The 21509-nt window shown below is 46.9% G+C and overlaps 1 protein-coding gene across 1 annotated transcript in view; it reads right to left on the reverse strand.

Annotated features, from left to right (window-relative positions):
• Nucleotides 1-228: 228 nt before the first annotated feature.
• Nucleotides 229-21509, reverse strand: part of LOC142303126 (uncharacterized) — a 43772-nt gene continuing 22491 nt past the window's right edge. Inside the window, exon 8 of the mRNA XM_075344308.1 lies at nt 229-395. Within this exon, the coding sequence (XP_075200423.1) occupies nt 229-395 (167 nt within the window). The remainder of the gene's footprint in view (nt 396-21509) is intronic.

Consider the following 21509-nt stretch of genomic DNA (forward strand, 5'->3'; position numbering starts at 1 on the left):
AATACTTAATGTAAAGTAACTGGGGGAATAGATAGGGCTGGTTATAGGGGAACTGGGGAGGTTCAGGGTAGAAAACCAGGTAGAATAGGTGACTCTTTATCCTATATTAATTTTTTACGCAATGCCTACCTTATCATTTGTAGTTTCTGCAATCTGTTTACACTACTATCCACACTTTATATTGATGACGTGTTGTCAATTAAATAGGTTGTTCTTGTCGTCAACCTGCTATGCTTTAAGTGTTCTTTTGAAGTTGCTGATCCAAGGTCCCCGTCTGGAGTTGTATTTCCCCATCTGGTTACTTCTCAATGCTAGGATGAACTCATAGGAATTATGCAGGGACACTCTTTCTATAAGGTCACTTATTCCTGGTGGGGCTCGGTTTTTCCATTTGGCTGCAATTAACAATTTTGATGTTAAAATAATGTGACATATCAGGTGTCTGTATCTATTGGAAAATGCTTCAATGCCTATCAATAATAAGACCATCCGGGGGTCCAGGGCAAGGTTTAAGTGGGTTACCTTTGAAATTAGTCCCTCAACGTCCCTCCAAACGTTTTTCATGTGGTTGCAGCTCCAGAAAACATGGGCTAGGCTGCCAATTCCACCACAACCCCTCCAACAATCTGGTGACTTTGTGGGGTACATGATATTTAGTTTTTGTGGTGTCAGATACCATCTGGTGTACACCTTATAGTGTGTCTCCTGCATGGTTATACAGGAGTAGTTTCTAGATGTTATTTTTAAAGCTTTAAATAGTTGATCGGGTTCGATGGTGACTTGCAATTCCTTCTCCCAAGCAGTAATTATGTTGTGATCTTTCATTTGTTTGAGCTTTTCACTAAATTACTGATAGATGTTGTTAGTTCTCCAAAATATTGAACTAGATGGTTGATTTATTAAATTAACAACATTAGATGGCATATTAAAACCAGCAATATTGTCTTGGAGAAAGTCGCTGATTCGTGTCCACCGTCATTTTTCTATTGTGGGAATATTAGATTTTTTCTGTACTTCTATGAAGGGAATAAGGGTATCATTGGTTATTATTTCTAATAGGTTTAATATTCCTGCTTCTATCCATTTGGAGAGATTGAGGTTTGGTATCAATAGGGGACATTCATTGGCCTTGTCAGGGATCCTTCATTTTTATTTAATTTTTAGCAAGTTGTTTCCAGGCTGTTATAGTGACTTTAGGGGATTCTTTGGTAAAACTTTTGTTGGATTCACTAAGTGCACAACACTATACACTCCATGGGTCTGTTACTGATCATTGATCTCACTATTGCTTTCCATGCTGGGTTATGGCTGTTAATAAACCAACTCTGACTAAGCTTAAGAATACACGCTAGATAATAAGTGTGGCGCCCTGGACAAGCCAGGACGTAACATGTACTACACCAACACACCCCACACTCCCGGTCAGGCACACCCAAGTCAAACAAAATCCTTGTTGCCTCCCTCCAGGGGCTGATGTTCACACCAGGGGGTGGGCCAGGCGGTTGGTCCCGCCCACCGAGGAGTTCACAGTCCTGGAGGCGGGAAAAGGAAGCAGTTAGTGAGCAGATTAGTTTGGAAGTGGAGAAGTGAGGTGGTAAAAGAGCAGTCTGAAGTTGGTCCGGGTGTGTGGCCCGGACGGAACAGCAAGGTTGGCAGATGGTGGTGACCGTCTGCAGAAGAGGCCTATTGGAGCTAGCCGTAAGGACCGTGGACGGGCGGTGGCCCGGCGGTACCGGACCGGTACGCAAAGAGAAGCCAGCACCATCCGGCAGGGGCTTACGGACCCCGGCAAGGCTAGGAGTCGCCGTGCAATTTGTCAAATTCGTTAGCGAAGGGAACCTCCTGGGTTTCCCAGCAGCCAAGTCCCGACAGAAGGCAACAGTCCAACCGTTAGAGGGAAACACAGTCACCGCCAAGGCTAAAGTTCCCAGGGCCAGAGCCTGCGGGCAAAAGGGGCTCCTTCAGCAACCTTCAAGCTGGGGAGCGGGTTACCAGTGGGAACCCACTGGAACCGTTTACACTACACAGGTGCAGGGAAAGGCAGTCACCATCAACCTGCCGGGAGGAGAAACACCACAGCCGTCTGTGGGACCCGTCCATCCAGCCGTTTGTTTTATCGGAGACTTTGTGTACATCATTGGCTGAGTGAGTACCACCGTGCCGTGCGGCACAGCGCTGCCCCCGCGACCCTGCACCTCGCCAGGCCCCGTAACCCACCTGCCATCCATCCTTACCCCATCACTGGGCCCCGGGACAACCAACCCCCTACCCACGATGGGGAGAACCAACATCCAAGCTGCTCGCTGTCATCGCTCCCGGGATCCCCGTCCAGAGCAGCGGTGGTGTCACCAATCTCACCACAACCGTGGGTGGCATCACAGACAATAAATCCCCAAAACCAAACCCCTTTTCACTCACGGGCGAGGAATGCCGCTCGAGTCCCCGGGATCCGGCCCACCGCTCGAGCCACCACCGAGCAGCAGCAGCCGGACCCGAGCAGTGGGTGAGCGCAGCGTCCCCTCCTCCGCCCGCGACATAAGCATACAGGTTCGGAAGTCCTAGATCCCCAATCTTTTTATGTCTTGTTAGTATGGTTTGTGCTATTCTGGGTTTCTTATAATTCCATGTAAAGGTGACAAGTTTTGGGTAGTATTACCATCTTATAGGTCGTTATTTTCCCTAACCAAGTGATATCCGCCTTTGATAACGACAAGACATCCCGCTGAATGGTTTTATAGAGTGATGTCATGTTGCGTTGAATTATTTTCCTTATAGAATTTGTTAAAATAATTCCCAGGTAAGAAAGTTCACTTACATTGTCAGAGAAACCTAATTCTAATTTGATCCCGTCCTGAAGTTCTTGATCTAGGAAATATCCCATCAGCTGGGATTTAGCTAGATTAATCTTATATAGCAACACCGAAGCAAATGCATCCAATGTTTTAGTTAAATTCCTGATGGAGCGGAAAGGATCTGACAGGGTGAGCAGAATGTCGTCCATGATTAGGGAAATTTTGTACTGTCTCAAGTTCAGAGATATACCCCCAATCCCCGAATCAAGTCTAATATTAGATTAGATTATATTTCTCTCTATATGAGACATTACATTTAGAGTTCTCCTTGTCGCATCTGACGTTCCCCTCCCACTCACAATATCCAACCTGATCGCTATTGATTAGGTTTGCGATGAATTTTTGTAGTCTCGTTGCTATTAGTTTTGCAATGATTTTAGTATCTGAGTTCAGAAATTGGTCTGAAATTGGCCACATTCTCTTGGTCCCCCTTCCCCTTGGGAAGCACTGTTATAGTAGCCTCCAATATCTCATTGGGGATCTTACCTTCATATGCAAATATATTTGGTAGTTTAGTAAGGTATAGAGTCAAATAATTTGCAAAAATTGTGAAATATTCATTTTGAAGGCCGTCTGGCCCGGGTGACTTGTCCAGTTTTAAAGATTTAACTATGGAGAGTACCTCTGAGTCTTGGTAAGATAAAATCAAGTGTCAATACCATGATTCCTTGTTATATTTTGCTGCCATCCTGTGGACATAATATAGAACACAGGTTGAAATAATTGGAATTGCAGTCAGTATTGGTATTATTTATTACATTGAGTATTTTTTGCACAAGCACTAGTCGCTCTGGTCTATATAAATATTTTTTACATTTGTAGTCACTTTATATACCATCTCAAAAAATACCCAATGTAATAAATAATACTAATACTGACTACAATACTAATGATTTCAATCTGTATTCTATATTATGTCCGAAAGATGGCAGCAAAGTATGACAAGGAATAACGCTATTGATATTCGATTTGTTATACTTTGCTGTCATCTTGTGGACATAATCTAATGTATAAAGCCTAGTGAATGTATGTGTGTGTGTGTGTGTGTGTGTGTGTGTGTATGTGTGTGTGTGTGTGTGTGTGTGTGTGTATCCGCTAAAGGAATCCGCACCGTCGCATGTACAATCACAACATTTTGCACAGACCCCCCATGTGACTCAGGGAACGTCATAGACTATGTTTTGAGCAGAAAATTTAACCCCGCACTACAGCTACAGGTTATTAACCCCTTCACGACCGCGGGCAGTAAAATTACGTCCTATTTTAACATGACTTAACGACCAGGGACGTAATTTTACTGCCTAAACTTCATTTGATTGCCGTGGCCATAGCAACGGCTTTAAAATGATGTCCCCTGCTGTTTCTTACAGCAGGGGACCTTTGCTTGACCCCATTTCGGCAAAAATAATGCCCGAATTAGTGCGATACTGTGAGATCCTGCTATGATCTATTGTAGCAGCTACAGCAGATCATGGATGGGTCTCAAACATGTCGCCCCTGCAGCACTGATTGGAGCGATCGTGCTATGACGCGCAATCGCTCCAATCAGTGTGCAGTGGGGCGGTGTGATCTGCAGGTGGCCGCCCTCCCCAGGCCTGTGCTGGTCTGGGGACCCTCCCCCAACATGTCTGCAGCGTGCACTGGCTGGTACTTTTGGTACCACGCCACCGCTGCTGCCACCGCCGCCGCCTCTGATGTCACCGCTCCTGCTCCAATGGTAAGTATTCCGCTCCCTGCGCGCTCCTGCAATGGACCCTGCGCGCTCCCGTGAAGGCCCCTGCCCGTGCCCCCCCCCCCGATCTGCCCCCCGGCATCCCGATCTGCTCCCCACGCAATCTGCCTGCCTCCTCTGTCATCTCTATTCTGCTTCCAAAGTTCCTTCCTTCTGCCTTTGCTTCTCCGCCCCCTCTGCTCTCCCTCTCTGCCCCCCCTCTCACCATCACCCTCTTCCCCCCCCTCCCCATCACCCTCTGCCCCCCCCCCTCGACGCCCTCTTACCTGCCTTCACGGGTCGTCCGAGGTCTTCACTGGCCCGATCACATCTGCCTCCATCGCTGGGTCCTTCTGCTGATCTGTCCAACGTCCTGCCTGCTGCTCGTGTAAAGCTGTCCATCTCACTGCCTTCTTGTTCCTCTGCAGTTCCTCTGGTCAGTGATCCTCTTGGTACTGTGAGTATAACTTTTTTTTTTTTTCTTGTATCCTGTCCATTTTTACACCTCATCCGTCCGTGCATCCCGCCAAGCGCTGATCAGGGATGCAGATAACGGATCTGCATCCGTGGTCAGTTTTCAGCGGGACTTTTTTTTCCCATATCCCCGACGCTTCTTGTATCTCATCTGTCCATGCGTCCCGCCGAGCGCTGATCAGGGATGCACATAACGTATCTGCATCCGTGGTCAATTTTTGGCGTGACTTTTTTCCGTATTCGCGACGCTTTTTGTATCGCATCCGTCCGTGCGTCCCGCCAAGCGCTGATCAGGGATGCACATAACGGATCGGCATCCCTGCTCAATTTTTGGCGTGACATTTTTCCGTATTCGCGATGCTTTTTGTATCGCATCCGTCCGTGCGTCCCACCGAGCGCTGATCAGGGATGCACATAACGGATCGGCATCCCTGCTCAATTTTTGGCGTGACTATTTTCCGTATTCGCGATGCTTTTTGTATCGCATCCGTCCGTGCGTCCCGCCGAGCGCTGATCAGGGATGCACATAACGGATCTGCATCCCTGCTCAATTTTTGGCGTGACCTTTTTTTTCCCGTATCACCAACGCTTTTTGTATCTCATCCGACCGTGCGTCCTGCAGCGGCCGATCAGTGAACCGCGTCTGTGGGTTTGAAAAGTTAAATGGTGTTCCTTCTCTTCTGAGCCCCACCATGTGCCCAAACAATTACTATCCACCACATATGAGGTATCTACATACTCAGGAAAAATTGCACAATACGTTTTATGGTGCAATTTTTCCTGATACCGTTGTTTAAAAAAAAAGCTACCTGGTTAATACAAAAATTTTGTGGTTAAAAAAAAAATAATAATTTTCACGGTTCAACGTTATCAACTTCTGTGGAGCCCCTGGGGGTACAAGGGGCTCACCAAATATCTAGATAAATTCCTTCAGGGGTCTAGTTCCAAAATGGGGTAATTTGTGGGGGAGCTCCACTGTTTAGGCACCATAGGGGGTCTCCAAATGTGACATGGCGTCCGCTAATGATTCCAACCAATTTTGCTGTCAAATGGCGTTCCTTCACTTCTGAGCCCCGCCATGCGCCCAAACAATTACTTTCCACCACATATGAGGTATCTGCGTACTCAGGAGAAATTGCACAATACGTTTTATGGTGCAATTTTTCCTGATACCCTTGTGGAAAAAAAAGCTACCGGGTTCAAGTGACAGTTTTGTGGTGAAAAAAAAATTGTATTCATGGCTCAACATTATCAACTTCTGTGGAGCCCCTTGGGGCTTGCTAAACATCTAGATAAACTCCTTGAGGGGTCTAGTTTCCAAAATGGGGTCACTTGTGGGGGAGCTCCACTGCTTAGGCACCATAGGGGGTCTCCAAACGTGACATGGCGTCCGCCTTCCGAGCTCCGCTGTGCGCCCAAACAATTGATTTTTACCACATATGAGGTATCAGCGTACTCAGGAGAAAATGCACAATAAATTGTATGGTGCACTTTCTCTTTTCTCCCTTGTGAAAATGAAAATTTTATGGCTAAAGTAACATTTTTGTGTTAAAAAGTAAAATTTTAATTTTTTCCTTCCACATTGCTTTGGTTCCTGTGAAGCACCTAAAGGGTTAATAAACTTCTTGGATGTGGTTTTGAGCAGAGTGAGGGGTGCAGTTTTTAGAATGGGGTCACTTTTGGGTATTTTCTGTCACCTAGGTCTCTCAAAGTCACTTCAAATGTGATGTGGTCCCTAAAAAAAATTATTTTCTAAATTTTGTTGGAAAAATGAGAAATTGCTGATGACCTTTGACCCCTTCTAACTTCCTAACGAAAAAAAAAATTGTTTCGAAAATTGCGCTGATGTAAAGTAGACAAGTGGGAAAGTTTATTTAGTAACTATTATGTGTGACATATCTCTCAGATTTATGGGCATAAATTTTCGCAAAATTTCCTAAATTTTCACAAATAAACGCAAAAATTATCGGTTTAAATTTACCACTGACATGAAGTACAACATGTCACAAGAAAACAATCTTAGAATCGCCAGGATCCGTTGAAGCGTTCCAGAGTTATAACCTGTCAAAGTGACACTGGTCAGAATTGCAAAAAATGGCCCGGTCATTAGGGTGTTTTAGTGGCCGGGGGTGAAGGGGTTAAAAGCAGCGGTGATTGGTTGCTATAGGACCAAATTAAATTGTTGGTATAAGAAGCTTGTGTGTGAGGTGATAAGATGTCGGTGGGGAAACAGAGACAGAAAGAGACAGACAGACGGAGAAAGACAGAGAGAGGGAGACAGGGAAAGAGAGACAGACTGACAGAGAAAGAGACAGAGAGAGAGAGAGAGACAGGCAGTCAAAGAGACAGACAGAGGCAGACAGACATAGACAGGCAGACAGGGAAAGAGACAGGGAAAGAGACAGAGACAAGGAAAAAGACAGGGAAAGAGACAGACAAGGAAAGACAGGGAAACAGACAGAGACAGACGGGGAACGAGACAGACGGGGAACGAGACAGATGGGGAACGAGACAGACAGGGAACGAGACAGACGGGGAACAAGACAGACACAGAGATAAACAGAGACAGACAGAGATAGAGAGAGACTGATACAGAGACAGACAGAGAGACACAGACAGAGAGAGAGACAGACAGACAGACATGGATAGAGAGAGACACACATGTATAGAGACAGACACACAGACAGAGACAGACAGGGAAAGGGACAGACAGACACACAGAGACAGACAGGGAAAGAGACACACAGAGACAGACAGAGAGACAGACAGAGAGAGAGAGACAGACACACAGAGACAGACTCACATACAGACAGAGTCAGACAGACAGAGTCAGACAGAGACAGACACACAGAGACAGACAGAGACACACAGACAGAAAGAGACAGAGAGACAGACAGAAAGACACGGACAGACTGACAGTTGTAGACACAGTACAGTTGAACCGCTCACCACAGTGGAAGTCAGCCTGATTAGTTCCTTTAGATAAGTATTTTCGATCCCAGCAAGGTTCATGGCAGCCAGCCGTATATAGACAAGAAGCAAGCAGGGGAAGGATCCAGTTCAGACTCCAAGGATTGGAATAAAAGGCATTTCTTTATTTCAGCTTTGTTAAAAAGAATATATCCAAAAAAGTATAATGACACCGACTGATAACACTGACAGATGGTAGATGATAAAAAAAAACAAAAACTACGCGTTTCAGTGGTACGCCTTCATCAGGTCTAGTCACCATAGCACTAAAAATGATATATATAGCCATTTTCTCCTGGGCAAAAGGACCCTCCCAAATGTTCACAATTAATTAATCAACTAAGGGAGTATACGTTGCTCAGGACAAAGTAACTTAATAAAAACACCTAAAAACATCATAGTATGACCATGAATAATCATCTAACCCAGTTTACAAAAAAACTCATCCAAATAGATAGAAATTACATGACACTAAAATAGCAATAAATACATCAGTATAAATATACAAATATATGCAAAGAAGTGTACAAAAAATACAAAAAATTATATGTACAAAAAACTGCACAGCTTACTCCATTGGAAATGCATTAGACATATAAATCACCCAAGATTTATTAAAGAAACTGACTAGCCACATATTAATAGAGTTGTACATTGATGGGGAAAAAAATCCTAATCATATCAGTAACACATAATCAGATCATGTCTACTATTTAACCCTTTAGGGGAACGTGTATCTAGCATATAAATCCATCTACTTTCATGATTTAATAGTTTTCTCCTATAATCTCCTCCTCGTATTGGTCTAGAAACTTTTTCATTACCAATAAATTTAAATGCAGTCAAATCGCCCGTATGGACTGCTTAGATACTGCAGAAATACCCACAGCATTGGTGTTTAATGAATCAGACATATGCTTCCGAATGCGTTTTTTTAGAGCACCAACTATGCAACCTACATACTGAATGTGGCACTGTTCACATTCTACCAGACATGATCTGTACTGCAGTTAATAAAGGTGTCAATGTTAAAAACATTGCCATTGTGCAAAGATGAAAAAGTTCTAGTCTTGTTTGCAAAGCTGTGGCATTTGCATCTGGCAGCTCCACATCTGGCAAACCTTTCAAATCTAACCAAGTGTCAGATGTGACAGGCTGTGTAGAACAAAACGCACTCGGAGACAAGATGTTTTGTAAAGTGGGAGCTTTCCTTGCGATAAACCCGATCTGATTATTGCTCAGAATCTCTTTCAATCTAACAGCCTGGTTCAATAGCGGTAAATATTTATTTAAAGAAGTTGTCCAGTTACCAAAACTGATTTTTTTTTTTCTGATAAATCTTGCTAATATGTGCCCCTCAACACATCTATTATGTTTTTTCAGCAAAATTACCTTTTATTGTGCACTAGCAGCACACGGTCATTGCTGGCTCCAGCTCTGATGGGGTTAATCTCTCCTCTGACTTCCTGTGTTCAGTTCCTACAAGTCCCAGAATTCTTTGTGGCTCTAGGGCGGTGTCTAGCTTATCTAACACACCCATTGTGTCTAATACACCCACTCTGCTCCCACCCAAACCCTCCTCCCTGCCTCTTCCCTGTGGATGCACTGAGATCAATCATACAGAGACAGCAGCAGCTCTACACAGCCAGGGGAAGAATGTGTGTGTGCGTATATACAGTGTATGTGTATGTGTGCGCGTATATACAGTGTGTGTGTATGTGTGCGCGTATATACAGTGTGTGTGTGTATATACAGTGTGTGTGTATATACAGTGTGTGTGTGTGTATATACAGTGTGTGTGTGAGTGTGTATGTGTGTGTGTATGTCATACTCACCTGTCTGCAGGGTCCCGGTGCCATGCCTGCTTCCAGGCCCTGTCTCTGTAGCGCCGCTTCGGCTGTGTGCAGTCTCCCCGGGGCACGTACGAAGCTTGCAGGACCTGGCGGTGGATCACCTGATGCAGTCACCTGACGCATCAGCTGATCGATTCTCGTGGTGTCGCCGGCTTTTTCGCGCCCGGCCGGCTATCAGCTGATCCTGCCGTCAGGGGACTTCATCAGCTGATTACCGGCAGCTCCTGCAGTGATGGGCCAGGATCAGACTCCGCTGCAGGAGCTGCCGGTAATCAGCACAGACGTGAGTATTTATTTATTTTTTTATTTTTTTTGCACTGATACATCATCTGATTGTATAATCGGCTTTTATAGAATCAGCTGATGTGTCATGTGATTCACGTAGTTTAACCTGACACATCATCTGATCGCTTTGCCTTCCAGCAAACCGATCAGATGATATTGGATCCGGATTGGGCGGCGCGGGACCCTTGACCCAGGATTACTGCGGAGGGGGGTTTATTTCAATAAAGATGGAGTCACTAATTGTGTTGTGTTTTATTTCTAATAAAAATATTTTTCTGTGTGTTGTGGTTTTTTTTATCATTACTAAAAATTCATGGTGGCCATGTCTAATATTGGCGTGACACCATGAATTTCGGGCTTAGGGCTAGCTGATAATATACAGCTAGCCCTAACTCCATTATTACCCAGCTAGCCACCCGGCATCAGGGCAGCTGGAAGAGTTGGATACAGCTCCAGAAGATGGCGCTTCTATGAAAGCGCCATTTTCTGGGGTGGCTGCGGACTGCAATTCGCAGTGGCGGTGCCCAGAAAGCTTGGGCACCCTTCACTGTGGATTCCAATCCCCAGCTGCCTAGTTGCACCTGGCTGGACACAAAACATTGGGCGAAGCCCACGTCATTTTTTTTTAATTATTTCATGAAATTCATGAAATAATTAAAAAAAAAAGGGCTTCTCTATGTTTTTTGTTCCCAGCCGGGTACAAATAGGCAGCTGGGGGTTGGGGGCAGCCCGTACCTGCCTGCTGTACCCGGCTAGCATACAAAAATATGGCGAAGCCCATGTCATTTTTTTTTTCTTTTTGGGTAAAAAACTGCATACAGTCCTGGATGGAGGATGCTGAGCCTTGTAGTTCTGCAGCTGCTGTCTGCTCTCCTGCATACAATGAACATTTTGAATAAGGAAATGACATCAGACCTTTTTTTTTTTTTCATCAACAATCTTTAATGGCATTGTGCACTGATTAAAAACGCAGTGAGCAAAAACGCAGCAAAAAAGGCACCAAATCGCGGCAAAAACGTGACATGCAGCACCGCAGGTGACAGAGCAGAGCAAGTTGGTGACATGTTCTGCTCTGACACATAGTGTGCTGCATGTCACTGTATCCACTCTGGGACTTGTTGTGCAGGTGACCGGATGATACATGTCACTAACTGCCCCACTCTGTGATTTCTGCTGCATAGTACCAACTGTATACACTCTCACCTGCACAACAAGTCCCATAGTGGAGACAGTTAGTGACATGTAGCATCCGGTCACCTGCACAACAAGTGCCAGAGTGGAGAAAGATAGTGACATGTAGCACACTATGTGTCAGAGCAGAGCATGTCACTGTCTCCACTCCGCTGACCTCACAGCCCGTACACGCTGCGATGGATGCAGGGGGACACAGAACAAGTAATCGGCCGACACTGGAGTCATCTGATTACTTGGGATGAATTGAGCAGTAAAATGCTCTGGTGCTCGATGGGCGAAGCCCATGCCGATTTTTTTAAAAAAAAATTCATTAAAAATAAAAAAACAAAAAAATCACATTGTTTGTGGGCTCCCGCTGCATTTTCTATTGCTAAGGGTAACCAAAGCAGCTACTGGCTGCTAGCCCCCGCTGCTTGGTGTTACTTTCACTGGCAATAGAAATGCAGGGAAGCATTTTTTTTTTATAAAGGTTTTTCCCTGAAAACGTTTTTAAGAAAATGACGTGGGCTTCGCCATATTTTTGTATGCTAGCCAGGTACAGCAGGCAGCTACGGGCTGCCCCCAACCCCCAGCTGCCTAGTTGTACCCGGCTGGGAACCAAAAATATAGAGAAGCCCTTTTTTTTCATGAATTTCATGAAATAATTAAAAAAAAAAAAATGATGTGGGCTTCACCAAATTTTTGAGTCCAGCCAGGTACAACTAGGCAGCTGGGGATTGGAATCCACAGTGCAGGGTGCCCAAACTTTCTGCGAATTGCAGTCCACAGCTGCCCCAGTAAATGGCGCTTTCATAGAAGCGCCATCTTCAGGCGCTGTAACCAACTCTTCCAGTGGCCCTGGTGGCAGGTGGCACGCTGGGTAATAAGGGGTTAATACCAGCTATGTTTTACCAGCTGGTATAAAGCCCGAGATTCTTAATGTCAGGCCAAGTTTAACCTGGCCATTAAGAATCTCCAACAAAGGGTTTAAAAAAAAAAAAAAGACATCACACAGAGAAAAATACTTTATTAGAAATAAATACACAGACACAGTAGGGACTCCATGTTTATTACTCCCTCTCACCACTCCACGATGGAGAGATTTCTGTGCTGACCATGCCAGGAGAGAGCGAGGAAAAGAGAGCGAGCGGGGGGAGAAGAGAGCGAGCGGGGGGGGAGAAGAGAGCGAGCGGGGAGGGAGAAGAGAGGGGGGGGAGAAGAGAGAGAGGGGGGGAGAAGAGAGAGAGGGGGAGAAGAGAGAGAGGGGGGAGAAGAGAGAGGGGGGGAGAAGAGAGAGAGGGGGGGAGAAGAGAGAGAGGGGGGGAGAAGAGAGAGAGGTGGGGAGAAGAGAGCGAGGGGGGGAGAAGAGAGCGAGGGGGGGGAGAAGAGAGAGAGGGGGGAGAAAAGAGAGAGGGGGGAGAAGAGAGAGAGGGGGGAGAAGAGAGAGAGGGGGGGAGAAGAGAGAGAGGGGGGGAGAAGAGAGAGAGGGGGGAGAATAGAGAGGGGGGAGAAGAGAGAGAGGGGGGGAGAAAAGAGAGAGAGGGGGGGTAGAAGAGAGAGAGGGGGGGAGAAGAGAGTGGGGAAAGAAGAGGGGGGGCAGAGGTGCTCTGTCACCAACTGTCTCCACTCTGTGACTTGTGGTGCAGGTGACAGAGTGCAGACAGTTGGTCCCATGCAGCAGGACAGATGGCAGAGCACAGCGGTGACATGCCTGTCAGTGTCTTGCTGCTGGGAGGAGCAGATGATCACACTGCCCGACACCGGCCGCTCTCCTGACATCGCAGCAGAGCGGGCGGGTGGACAGTGTGATCACATACTTACGTGCAGGGGGGGATTCAGCTGAAGACCCCCCCACCGGAACTGCACACTGGCGCCCCGTGCCTCACTATCTGCAGGACGTCGGCTCCACACTGACGTCCTCCGGATCCTCCCCTCGATGCTGAGCTGTGACGTGCGGTAGTTACCGCCCACAGCCCTGCCACTCAATCTGAGTGGCGCCGGCATCCTGTGACGTACCCGTCTTGTTTGAGAGCCCGGAAATGCCGGGACGTCAGAGGATGCCGGCGGCCACAGCTCCAGGGGGTCATGTGACAGGCACTGAGCGTGCAGCATAGCGCCGCTCAGTGCCAGAAATGGAAATACAAGCCAATGGAGAAAATACCTAGAACTGTAAGTAGAACTTCGACAGAAAATAAAAAAAATGGGTGAACCACCCCTTTAAGATGGTTTTTATGGTTCCTAACTGATTACTATATTGTGTGGAGAAGGTAATAAATGAATTGCTATTATTTTGCTTGGTTTTGTCTTTAAGGAGATCTGCCCTGTCCAAGCATTCCACAATATGTTAGGCTCTGTTTAACATCCATTTTGGGTAATCACGTGTTCTGAGTCTTCCTTCAACCCTATAAATCTCACTTTTAAAAATCGCAGGACAGGAGCTATTTCTTTTAGTGCGAATAAATTTGCCGACTGGAATATTTTTATGACATGCTTGGGGTGACAAGAAGACGCATTCAACGTACTGTTAGTAGCTAGATGTTTTCTACAGGGAGAAATACAGATTTTATTGTCATCACTAATCGAAAATTCAATATCCAAAAAATTAATCTTGTTTTTTTGTAGATTATGTGTGAATTTAGGATTGAAATTGTTATCTAAATATGTAAAATATTCCTCTATGTATTCTATATTATGTCCACAAGATGGCAGCAAAGTATAACAAATCAAATTTCAATACAATGATTCCTTGCTATACTTTGCTGCCATCCTGTGGACATAATATAGAATACAGATTGAAGTAATTATTATTTCAGTCAGTATTAGTATTATTTATTACATTGGGTATTTTTTTCACAAGCACTAGTCACTTTGGTCTATATACATCTTTTTCTACATTTGTATTCTCTTAATATCATATTTATGTTTTGGCATGGTATATAAAGTGACTACAAATGTAAAAAAGATGTATATAGCCAGGGTCGGACTGGGGTGACTGGGGCCGACCAGGGGAATTGACTCCTTGGCCCCTGGGGGCTTCCAGGCCCACACATGGGTCCTTGGAGGCAGTCAGGTGCACACACTGGCCCCTGGAGGCTTCCAATCTCACACCATAGCCCCTGGATCCTGCCAGGGCCACACACTGGCTCCTGGAGGCTCTTAGGGCAACACACTGGCCCCTGTAGGCTTCCAGGCGCACACAGTGGACTCTGAAGGCTGCCAAGCCCACTCACTGGATCCTGGAGGCTGTACGGCCCTCACCCATGCCCCTACGAAGGTTCCAGGCCAACACCCTAGCCCCTGGAGGCTATGGGGTCAATACACTGGCCCCTGGAATCTGCCAGGCCCTTCAACTATAACCTGTAGTCTGCTCACCCAACGCACTGGACCTTGGAGGCTGCCAGTCCCATGCACTGGCACTTGGAGGCAGCCATACCAACATACATGCCCCTGGAGGCTGCCAGGCCCACTCACTGAACCTTGGAGGCTGCTGGGCCCTCACGCTGGCCCTGGAGGTTGCAAAACCCACTCAATGGATCTTGGAGGCTGTCAGGCCCTCTCACTGGCCCCTGGAGGTTGACAGGCTCACACAATGGCCCTGGAGGCTTCCAGGCTCACTCAATGGACTGTATAAGATTCTGAGCCCTTATACCAGCCCCTGGAGGCTTCCAAGCCACACAGTGGCCCCTGGAGGCTGCCAGGCCCTCACCCATGCCCCTGAAAGGTTCCAGGCCAACACGCTGGCACCTGGAGGCTGTCAAGCCCACGCACATGCACATGGAGGCTGATATGGCCACATGTACCGCCCCGCGTCAGCGGTCAAGCCGCTCGGAACCGGAGCCGCGAGGGCTTGAGGGGTCTCCGGACCCGGGGGGTTTGCGCGGACACTCAAATTAAAAGATGGGGGGTGTATGTGCAAGGTGATTACAAAGTTCGTGACGACACTCACGGTGCATAGTAATGTAGGAGACCACTGCTGCTGTTGGTGGAGCCCGGTGGCGATGGTGTAGCAGCAGGATGTTTAACCCCTCCGTGGGTAGGGGGTTTGTGCCCCGGGGTCCGTTGGGTGTTGGTGTTTGGGGTGCCGTTGGGTAGAGGAAAAGGGGCTTTTCAGCGTACTCACTCAGTCCAGGAATAATAACACCGACAGTTTGTAAACCAGAATTTTGAGCACCACTGCAGCTTGGAGGGAGCACACTGGGAACCAAGCCCTTGGTGTTGCTGTTAGCCTGTCGCATTTTCCGTGACACCTTCTCACTAGTTGGACCCTCAAGCTTGAAACTTTTCGGGTCCTGCTCACCCGTATGGCTAACGGAGTGAGCTTCCTCTCAGGGTTCATGCATAGGATTTCTTTGGACTGTATTTGGGAAAGTGCTATCCCATCAGTGCGCTAGTACCCCGATTTTGGAGTGGGTTGGGGATGACTCTTGAAGTCTTCACCCCCGTCGGGTAAATTACCGGGACGCGTGAAGCTACTTCCCAGCCTAGGGTCCACGTACCCCGTCGTGCCCTGGCCCCTGCCCGGTGATGGCTCAAGGCCGCCGGCTGCCCTGCCAGGCAGACCGTGCCCCTTGACGCGATCCCCTGCGACTGGGGTTCCAGCTTGTACCAGGCCCAGGCCAATGCCTGCTGCCTAGTAAACTCCAGGAGCCCTGCTCCGGACCGGTGACTTCTCTCTCCCAGAGAGTGACTTTCCACCTCCTACTCATTTCACTCCTGTTTCACTTCTCTGTCACTTTTTCACTTTTCCCTACCAATGCCCCCCCCTCCCCTGTGGGCGGCCCTATTCCCTTCAGGCCCCCCAATGGTGTGTCTGGTGGGTTCGGTGTAAAGTGTTCCAAGTATTTTGACTGGCTAAGCTGATAGCAACACCAAAGGACCAGGATCCATAACCAAAGACGAGTGGATACTGTGTAGAAGGGCAGATTGCACAATACCCTGTGACGACCTGATAAGCCTGGGCATCATACACACACTGGCCACTGGAGGCTGTCCGCCCACAAACTGGCTCCTGGAGGCAGCCAAGCAAATGAACTGGCCCTGGAGGTAACTTGTCCCTTGAGGCACACTCAAGGTTCCTGGGACGCAGCCTGGCCCACACTAGGGCTCCTGGAGGCAGCCAGGCCCACCCACTGGCCACTGGAATCTGCCGAGCCCTGACACTGGCCCTTGGAGGCTGCAAGACCAACACATGTGCCCCTGGAGGCAGCCAGACACACTCACTGGTCTATGGAGGCTGCCAGGCAAACACACTGGCCCCTTGAGGCTGGCAGGCACACCCAATGACCAAGGGAGGCTGCCCAGCCAACACATTGGCCTCTGGAGGCTGCCTGGCCCACAAACTGGCTCCTTGAGGCAGCCTAGCAAATCAACTGGCCCCTGGAGGCAGGCGAGCAAATGATCTGGCCCATGTATGTTGCCAGGCACACATACGGGTTCCCGGAAACTGTTAGATCGACACTCTGGCCCCTGGAGACTGTAAGGCCAACACAAACTTGACCCTGGATACTGTCAGGCACACTCAAGGTTCCTGGGAGGCAGCCAGGCCCACAAAAGGGCTCCTGGAGGCTACCAGGCACACATTCGGGTTCATGGAGGCTGCCAGGCCCATCCACTGGCCCCTGGAATCTGTCAGGCCCTCCCACTGACCCTTGGAGGCTGCCAGACCAACAGATCTGTCCCTGGAGGCTGCCCAGCCCAGGCACTGGCTCCTGGAGGCAGAGAAGAAAAACAATAGTGGCTGGAGGCTGCCTGGCCCATATACTAGCCCCTGGAGCCTACCAGACACATGAACTCAACCCTGGAGACTATCCAGCCAATGCACTGGCCCCTGGAGGCAGACAAGCAAAACACTGGCCCCTGGAGGCTGTCCGACCCACGCACTGGCCCCTGGAGGATACAAGGCCAACAAACATGCCCTTGGAGGCTGCCAGGCCCACCCACTGGCCCCTGGAGCCTACCAGACGCATGATCTCACCCCCAGAGGGGGCGACCGTGCCCACAAACAGGTCTCTGGAGGCTACCAGGCCTACAGACTGTTCCCTTGAGGCTGCCAGGCTCATACAATGGCCCCTGAAGGCTGCCAGGCCCACACTCAGGTTCCTGGAGTCTGCCAGACCCACAGCCTGGCCCCTGGAATTGTACCGCCCTAGCGTCAGCAGCCAAGACTGCTCAGATCCGGATCCGCGGTGGCTCGAGGGGTCTCCGGACCCGGGAAGGATCATGCGGCCACTCGAAATAAAATGGGGTATTTACAGAGGGTTGTGTGTTTAGAGATCGTGACGCCACCCATGGTGTGTGGTAAGGTGGAGTACCACCGCTGCTGTTGGGAACGCCCGGTGGCGATGGGATGGCAGCCAGATGTTTAACCCCTCCGTGGGTAAGGGGAATGCCCTGAGGCTCGATGATGGCAGTGAGGGGATAGCGTTGGGGTGGAAAGGGTCACTGCGTACTCACTCAGTGCAACAACGCTGACACCGACAACTTGTAAACCGAAATTCTGAGCACCCCTTGTCACGATCCCCTGTGACTGGGGTTCCAGCTCCTACCAGGCAAAGACCAACGTCTTCCACCTAGTATTAGCAAGGAGCCCTGCTCCTGACCTCCTCCTCTAACCGACTTTTGGCCTCTCGTCACGAGAGTCACCACTCAACTGACTGCTCCTGACACTCCTCACCCTCCGTGGGCGGCCCTATTCCTTTTAGGCTACCCATTGGTGTGTCTGTTGGGTGTGATGCAGAGTGTTCCTAGGATTTCAGGAGAAAATGCACAATACATTTTATGGTGCCTTTTTTCCTGATATCCTTGTGAAAAAAAAAGCTACCTAGTTGAAGCAACAGTTTTGTGGAAAAAAAAAAAAAATTCTTTTCACAGCTCAACGTTATAAACTTCTGTGAAGCCCCCAGGGGTTCAAAGTGCTCACCAAACATCTAGAAAAATTATTTGAGGGCTCTAGTTTCCAAAATGGGGTCACTTGTGGGGGAGCTCCATTATTTAGGCACCTCAGGGGGTCTTCAAACCCAACATGGCGTCCGCTAATGAGTGCAGCTAATTTTGCGTTCTAAACTTCAAATGGCGCACCTTGCCTTCCGAGCTCCGCTGTGCGCCCAAACAATTGATTTTTACCACATATGAGGTATCAGCGTACTCAGGAGAAAATGCACAATAAATTGTATGGTGCACTTTCTCTTTTCTCCCTTCTGAAAGTGAAAATTTTATAGCTAAAGTAACATTTTTGTGTTAAAAAGTAAAATTTTCATTTTTTCCTTCCACATTGCTTTGGTTCCTGTGAAGCACCTAAAGGGTTAATAAACTTCTTGGATGTGGTTTTGAGCAGAGTGAGGGGTGCAGTTTTTAGAATGGGGTCACTTTTGGGTATTTTCTGTCACCTAGGTCTCTCAAAGTCACTTCAAATGTGATGTGGTCCCTAAAAAAAATTATTTTCTAAATATTGTTGGAAAAATGAGAAATTGCTGATGACCTTTGACCCCTTCTAACTTCCTAACGAAAAAAAAATTTGTTTCGAAAATTGCGCTGATGTAAAGTAGACAAGTGGGAAAGTTTATTTAGTAACTATTATGTGTGACATATCTCTCAGATTTATGGGCATAAATTTTCGCAAAATTTCCTAAATTTTCACAAATCAACGCAAAAATTATCGGTTTAAATTTACCACTGACATGAAGTACAACATGTCACGAGAAAACAATCTTAGAATCGCCAGGATCCGTTGAAGCGTTCCAGAGTTATAACCTGTCAAAGTGACACTGGTCAGAATTGCAAAAAATGGCCCGGTCATTAGGGTGTTTTAGTGGCCGGGGGTGAAGGGGTTAAAAGCAGCGGTGATTGGTTGCTATAGGACCAAATTAAATTGTTGGTATAAGAAGCTTGTGTGTGAGGTGATAAGATGTCGGTGGGGAGACAGAGACAAAAAGAGACAGACAGACAGAGAAAGACAGAGAGAGGGAGACAGGGAAAGAGAGACAGACTGACAGAGAAAGAGACAGAGAGAGAGAGAGAGACAGGCAGTCAAAGAGACAGACAGAGGCAGACAGACATAGACAGGCAGACAGGGAAAGAGACAGGGAAAGAGACAGAGACAAGGAAAAAGACAGGGAAAGAGACAGACAAGGAAAGACAGGGAAACAGACAGAGACAGACGGGGAACGAGACAGACGGGGAACGAGACAGATGGGGAACGAGACAGACGGGGAACGAGACAGACGGGGAACGAGGCAGACGGGGAACGAGACAGACACAGAGATAAACAGAGACAGACAGAGATAGAGAGAGACTGATACAGAGACAGACAGAGAGACACAGACAGAGAGAGAGACAGACAGACAGACATGGATAGAGAGAGACACACATGTATAGAGACAGACACACAGACAGAGACAGACAGGGAAAGGGACAGACAGACACACAGAGACAGACAGGGAAAGAGACACACAGAGACAGACAGAGAGACAGACAGAGAGAGAGACAGACACACAGAGACAGACTCACATACAGACAGAGTCAGACAGACAGAGTCAGACAGAGACAGACACACAGAGACAGACAGAGACACACAGACAGAAAGAGACAGAGAGACAGACAGAAAGACACGGACAGACTGACAGTTGTAGATACAGTACAGTTGAACCGCTCACCACAGTGGACGTAAGCCTGATTAGTTCCTTTAGATAAGTATTTTCGATCCCAGCAAGGTTCATGGCAGCCAGCCGTATATAGACAAGAAGCAAGCAGGGGAAGGATCCAGTTCAGACTCCAAGGATTGGAATAAAAGGCATTTCTTTATTTCAGCTTTGTTAAAAAGAATATATCCAAAAAAGTATAATGACACCGACTGATAACACTGACAGATGGTAGATGATAAAAAAAAACAAAAACTACGCGTTTCAGTGGTACGCCTTCATCAGGTCTAGTCACCATAGCACTAAAAATGATATATATAGCCATTTTCTCCTGGGCAAAAGGACCCTCCCAAATGTTCACAATTAATTAATCAACTAAGGGAGTATACGTTGCTCAGGACAAAGTAACTTAATAAAAACACCTAAAAACATCATAGTATGACCATGAATAATCATCTAACCCAGTTTACAAAAAAACTCATCCAAATAGATAGAAATTACATGACACTAAAATAGCAATACATACATCAGTATAAATATACAAATATATGTAAAGAAGTGTATAAAAAAATACAAAAAATTATATGTACAAAAAACTGCACAGCTTACTCCATTGGAAATGCATTAGACATATAAATCACCCAAGATTTATTAAAGAAACTGACTAGCCACATATTAATAGAGTTGTACATTGATGGGGAAAAAAATCCTAATCATATCAGTAACACATAATCAGATCATGTCTACTATTTAACCCTTTAGGGGAACGTGTATCTAGCATATAAATCCATCTACTTTCATGATTTAATAGTTTTCTCCTATAATCTCCTCCTCGTATTGGTCTAGAAACTTTTTCATTACCAATAAATTTAAATGCAGTCAAATCGCCCGTATGGACTGCTTAGATACTGCAGAAATACCCACAGCATTGGTGTTTAATGAATCAGACATATGCTTCCCAATGCGTTTTTTTTAGAGCACCAACTATGCAACCTACATACTGAATGTGGCACTGTTCACATTCTACCAGACATGATCTGTACTGCAGTTAATAAAGGTGTCAATGTTAAAAACATTGCCATTGTGCAAAGATGAAAAAGTTCTAGTCTTGTTTGCAAAGCTGTGGCATTTGCATCTGGCAGCTCCACATCTGGCAAACCTTTCAAATCTAACCAAGTGTCAGATGTGACAGGCTGTGTAGAACAAAACGCACTCGGAGACAAGATGTTTTGTAAAGTGGGAGCTTTCCTTGCGGTAAACCCGATCTGATTATTGCTCAGAATCTCTTTCAATCTAACAGCCTGGTTCAATAGCGGTAAATATTTATTTAAGATGGTTTTTATGGTTCCAAACTGATTACTATATTGTGTGGAGAAGGTAATAAATGAATTGCTATTATTTTGCTTGGTTTTGTCTTTAAGGAGATCTGCCCTGTCCAAGCATTCCACAATATGTTAGGCTCTGTTTAACATCCATTTTGGGTAATCACGTGTTCTGAGTCGTCCTTCTACCCTATAAATCTCACTTTTAAAAATCGCAGGACAGGAGCTATTTC

This window comes from Anomaloglossus baeobatrachus, chromosome 1 (assembly GCF_048569485.1).
Source record: "Anomaloglossus baeobatrachus isolate aAnoBae1 chromosome 1, aAnoBae1.hap1, whole genome shotgun sequence".
NCBI lineage: Eukaryota > Metazoa > Chordata > Amphibia > Anura > Aromobatidae > Anomaloglossus > Anomaloglossus baeobatrachus.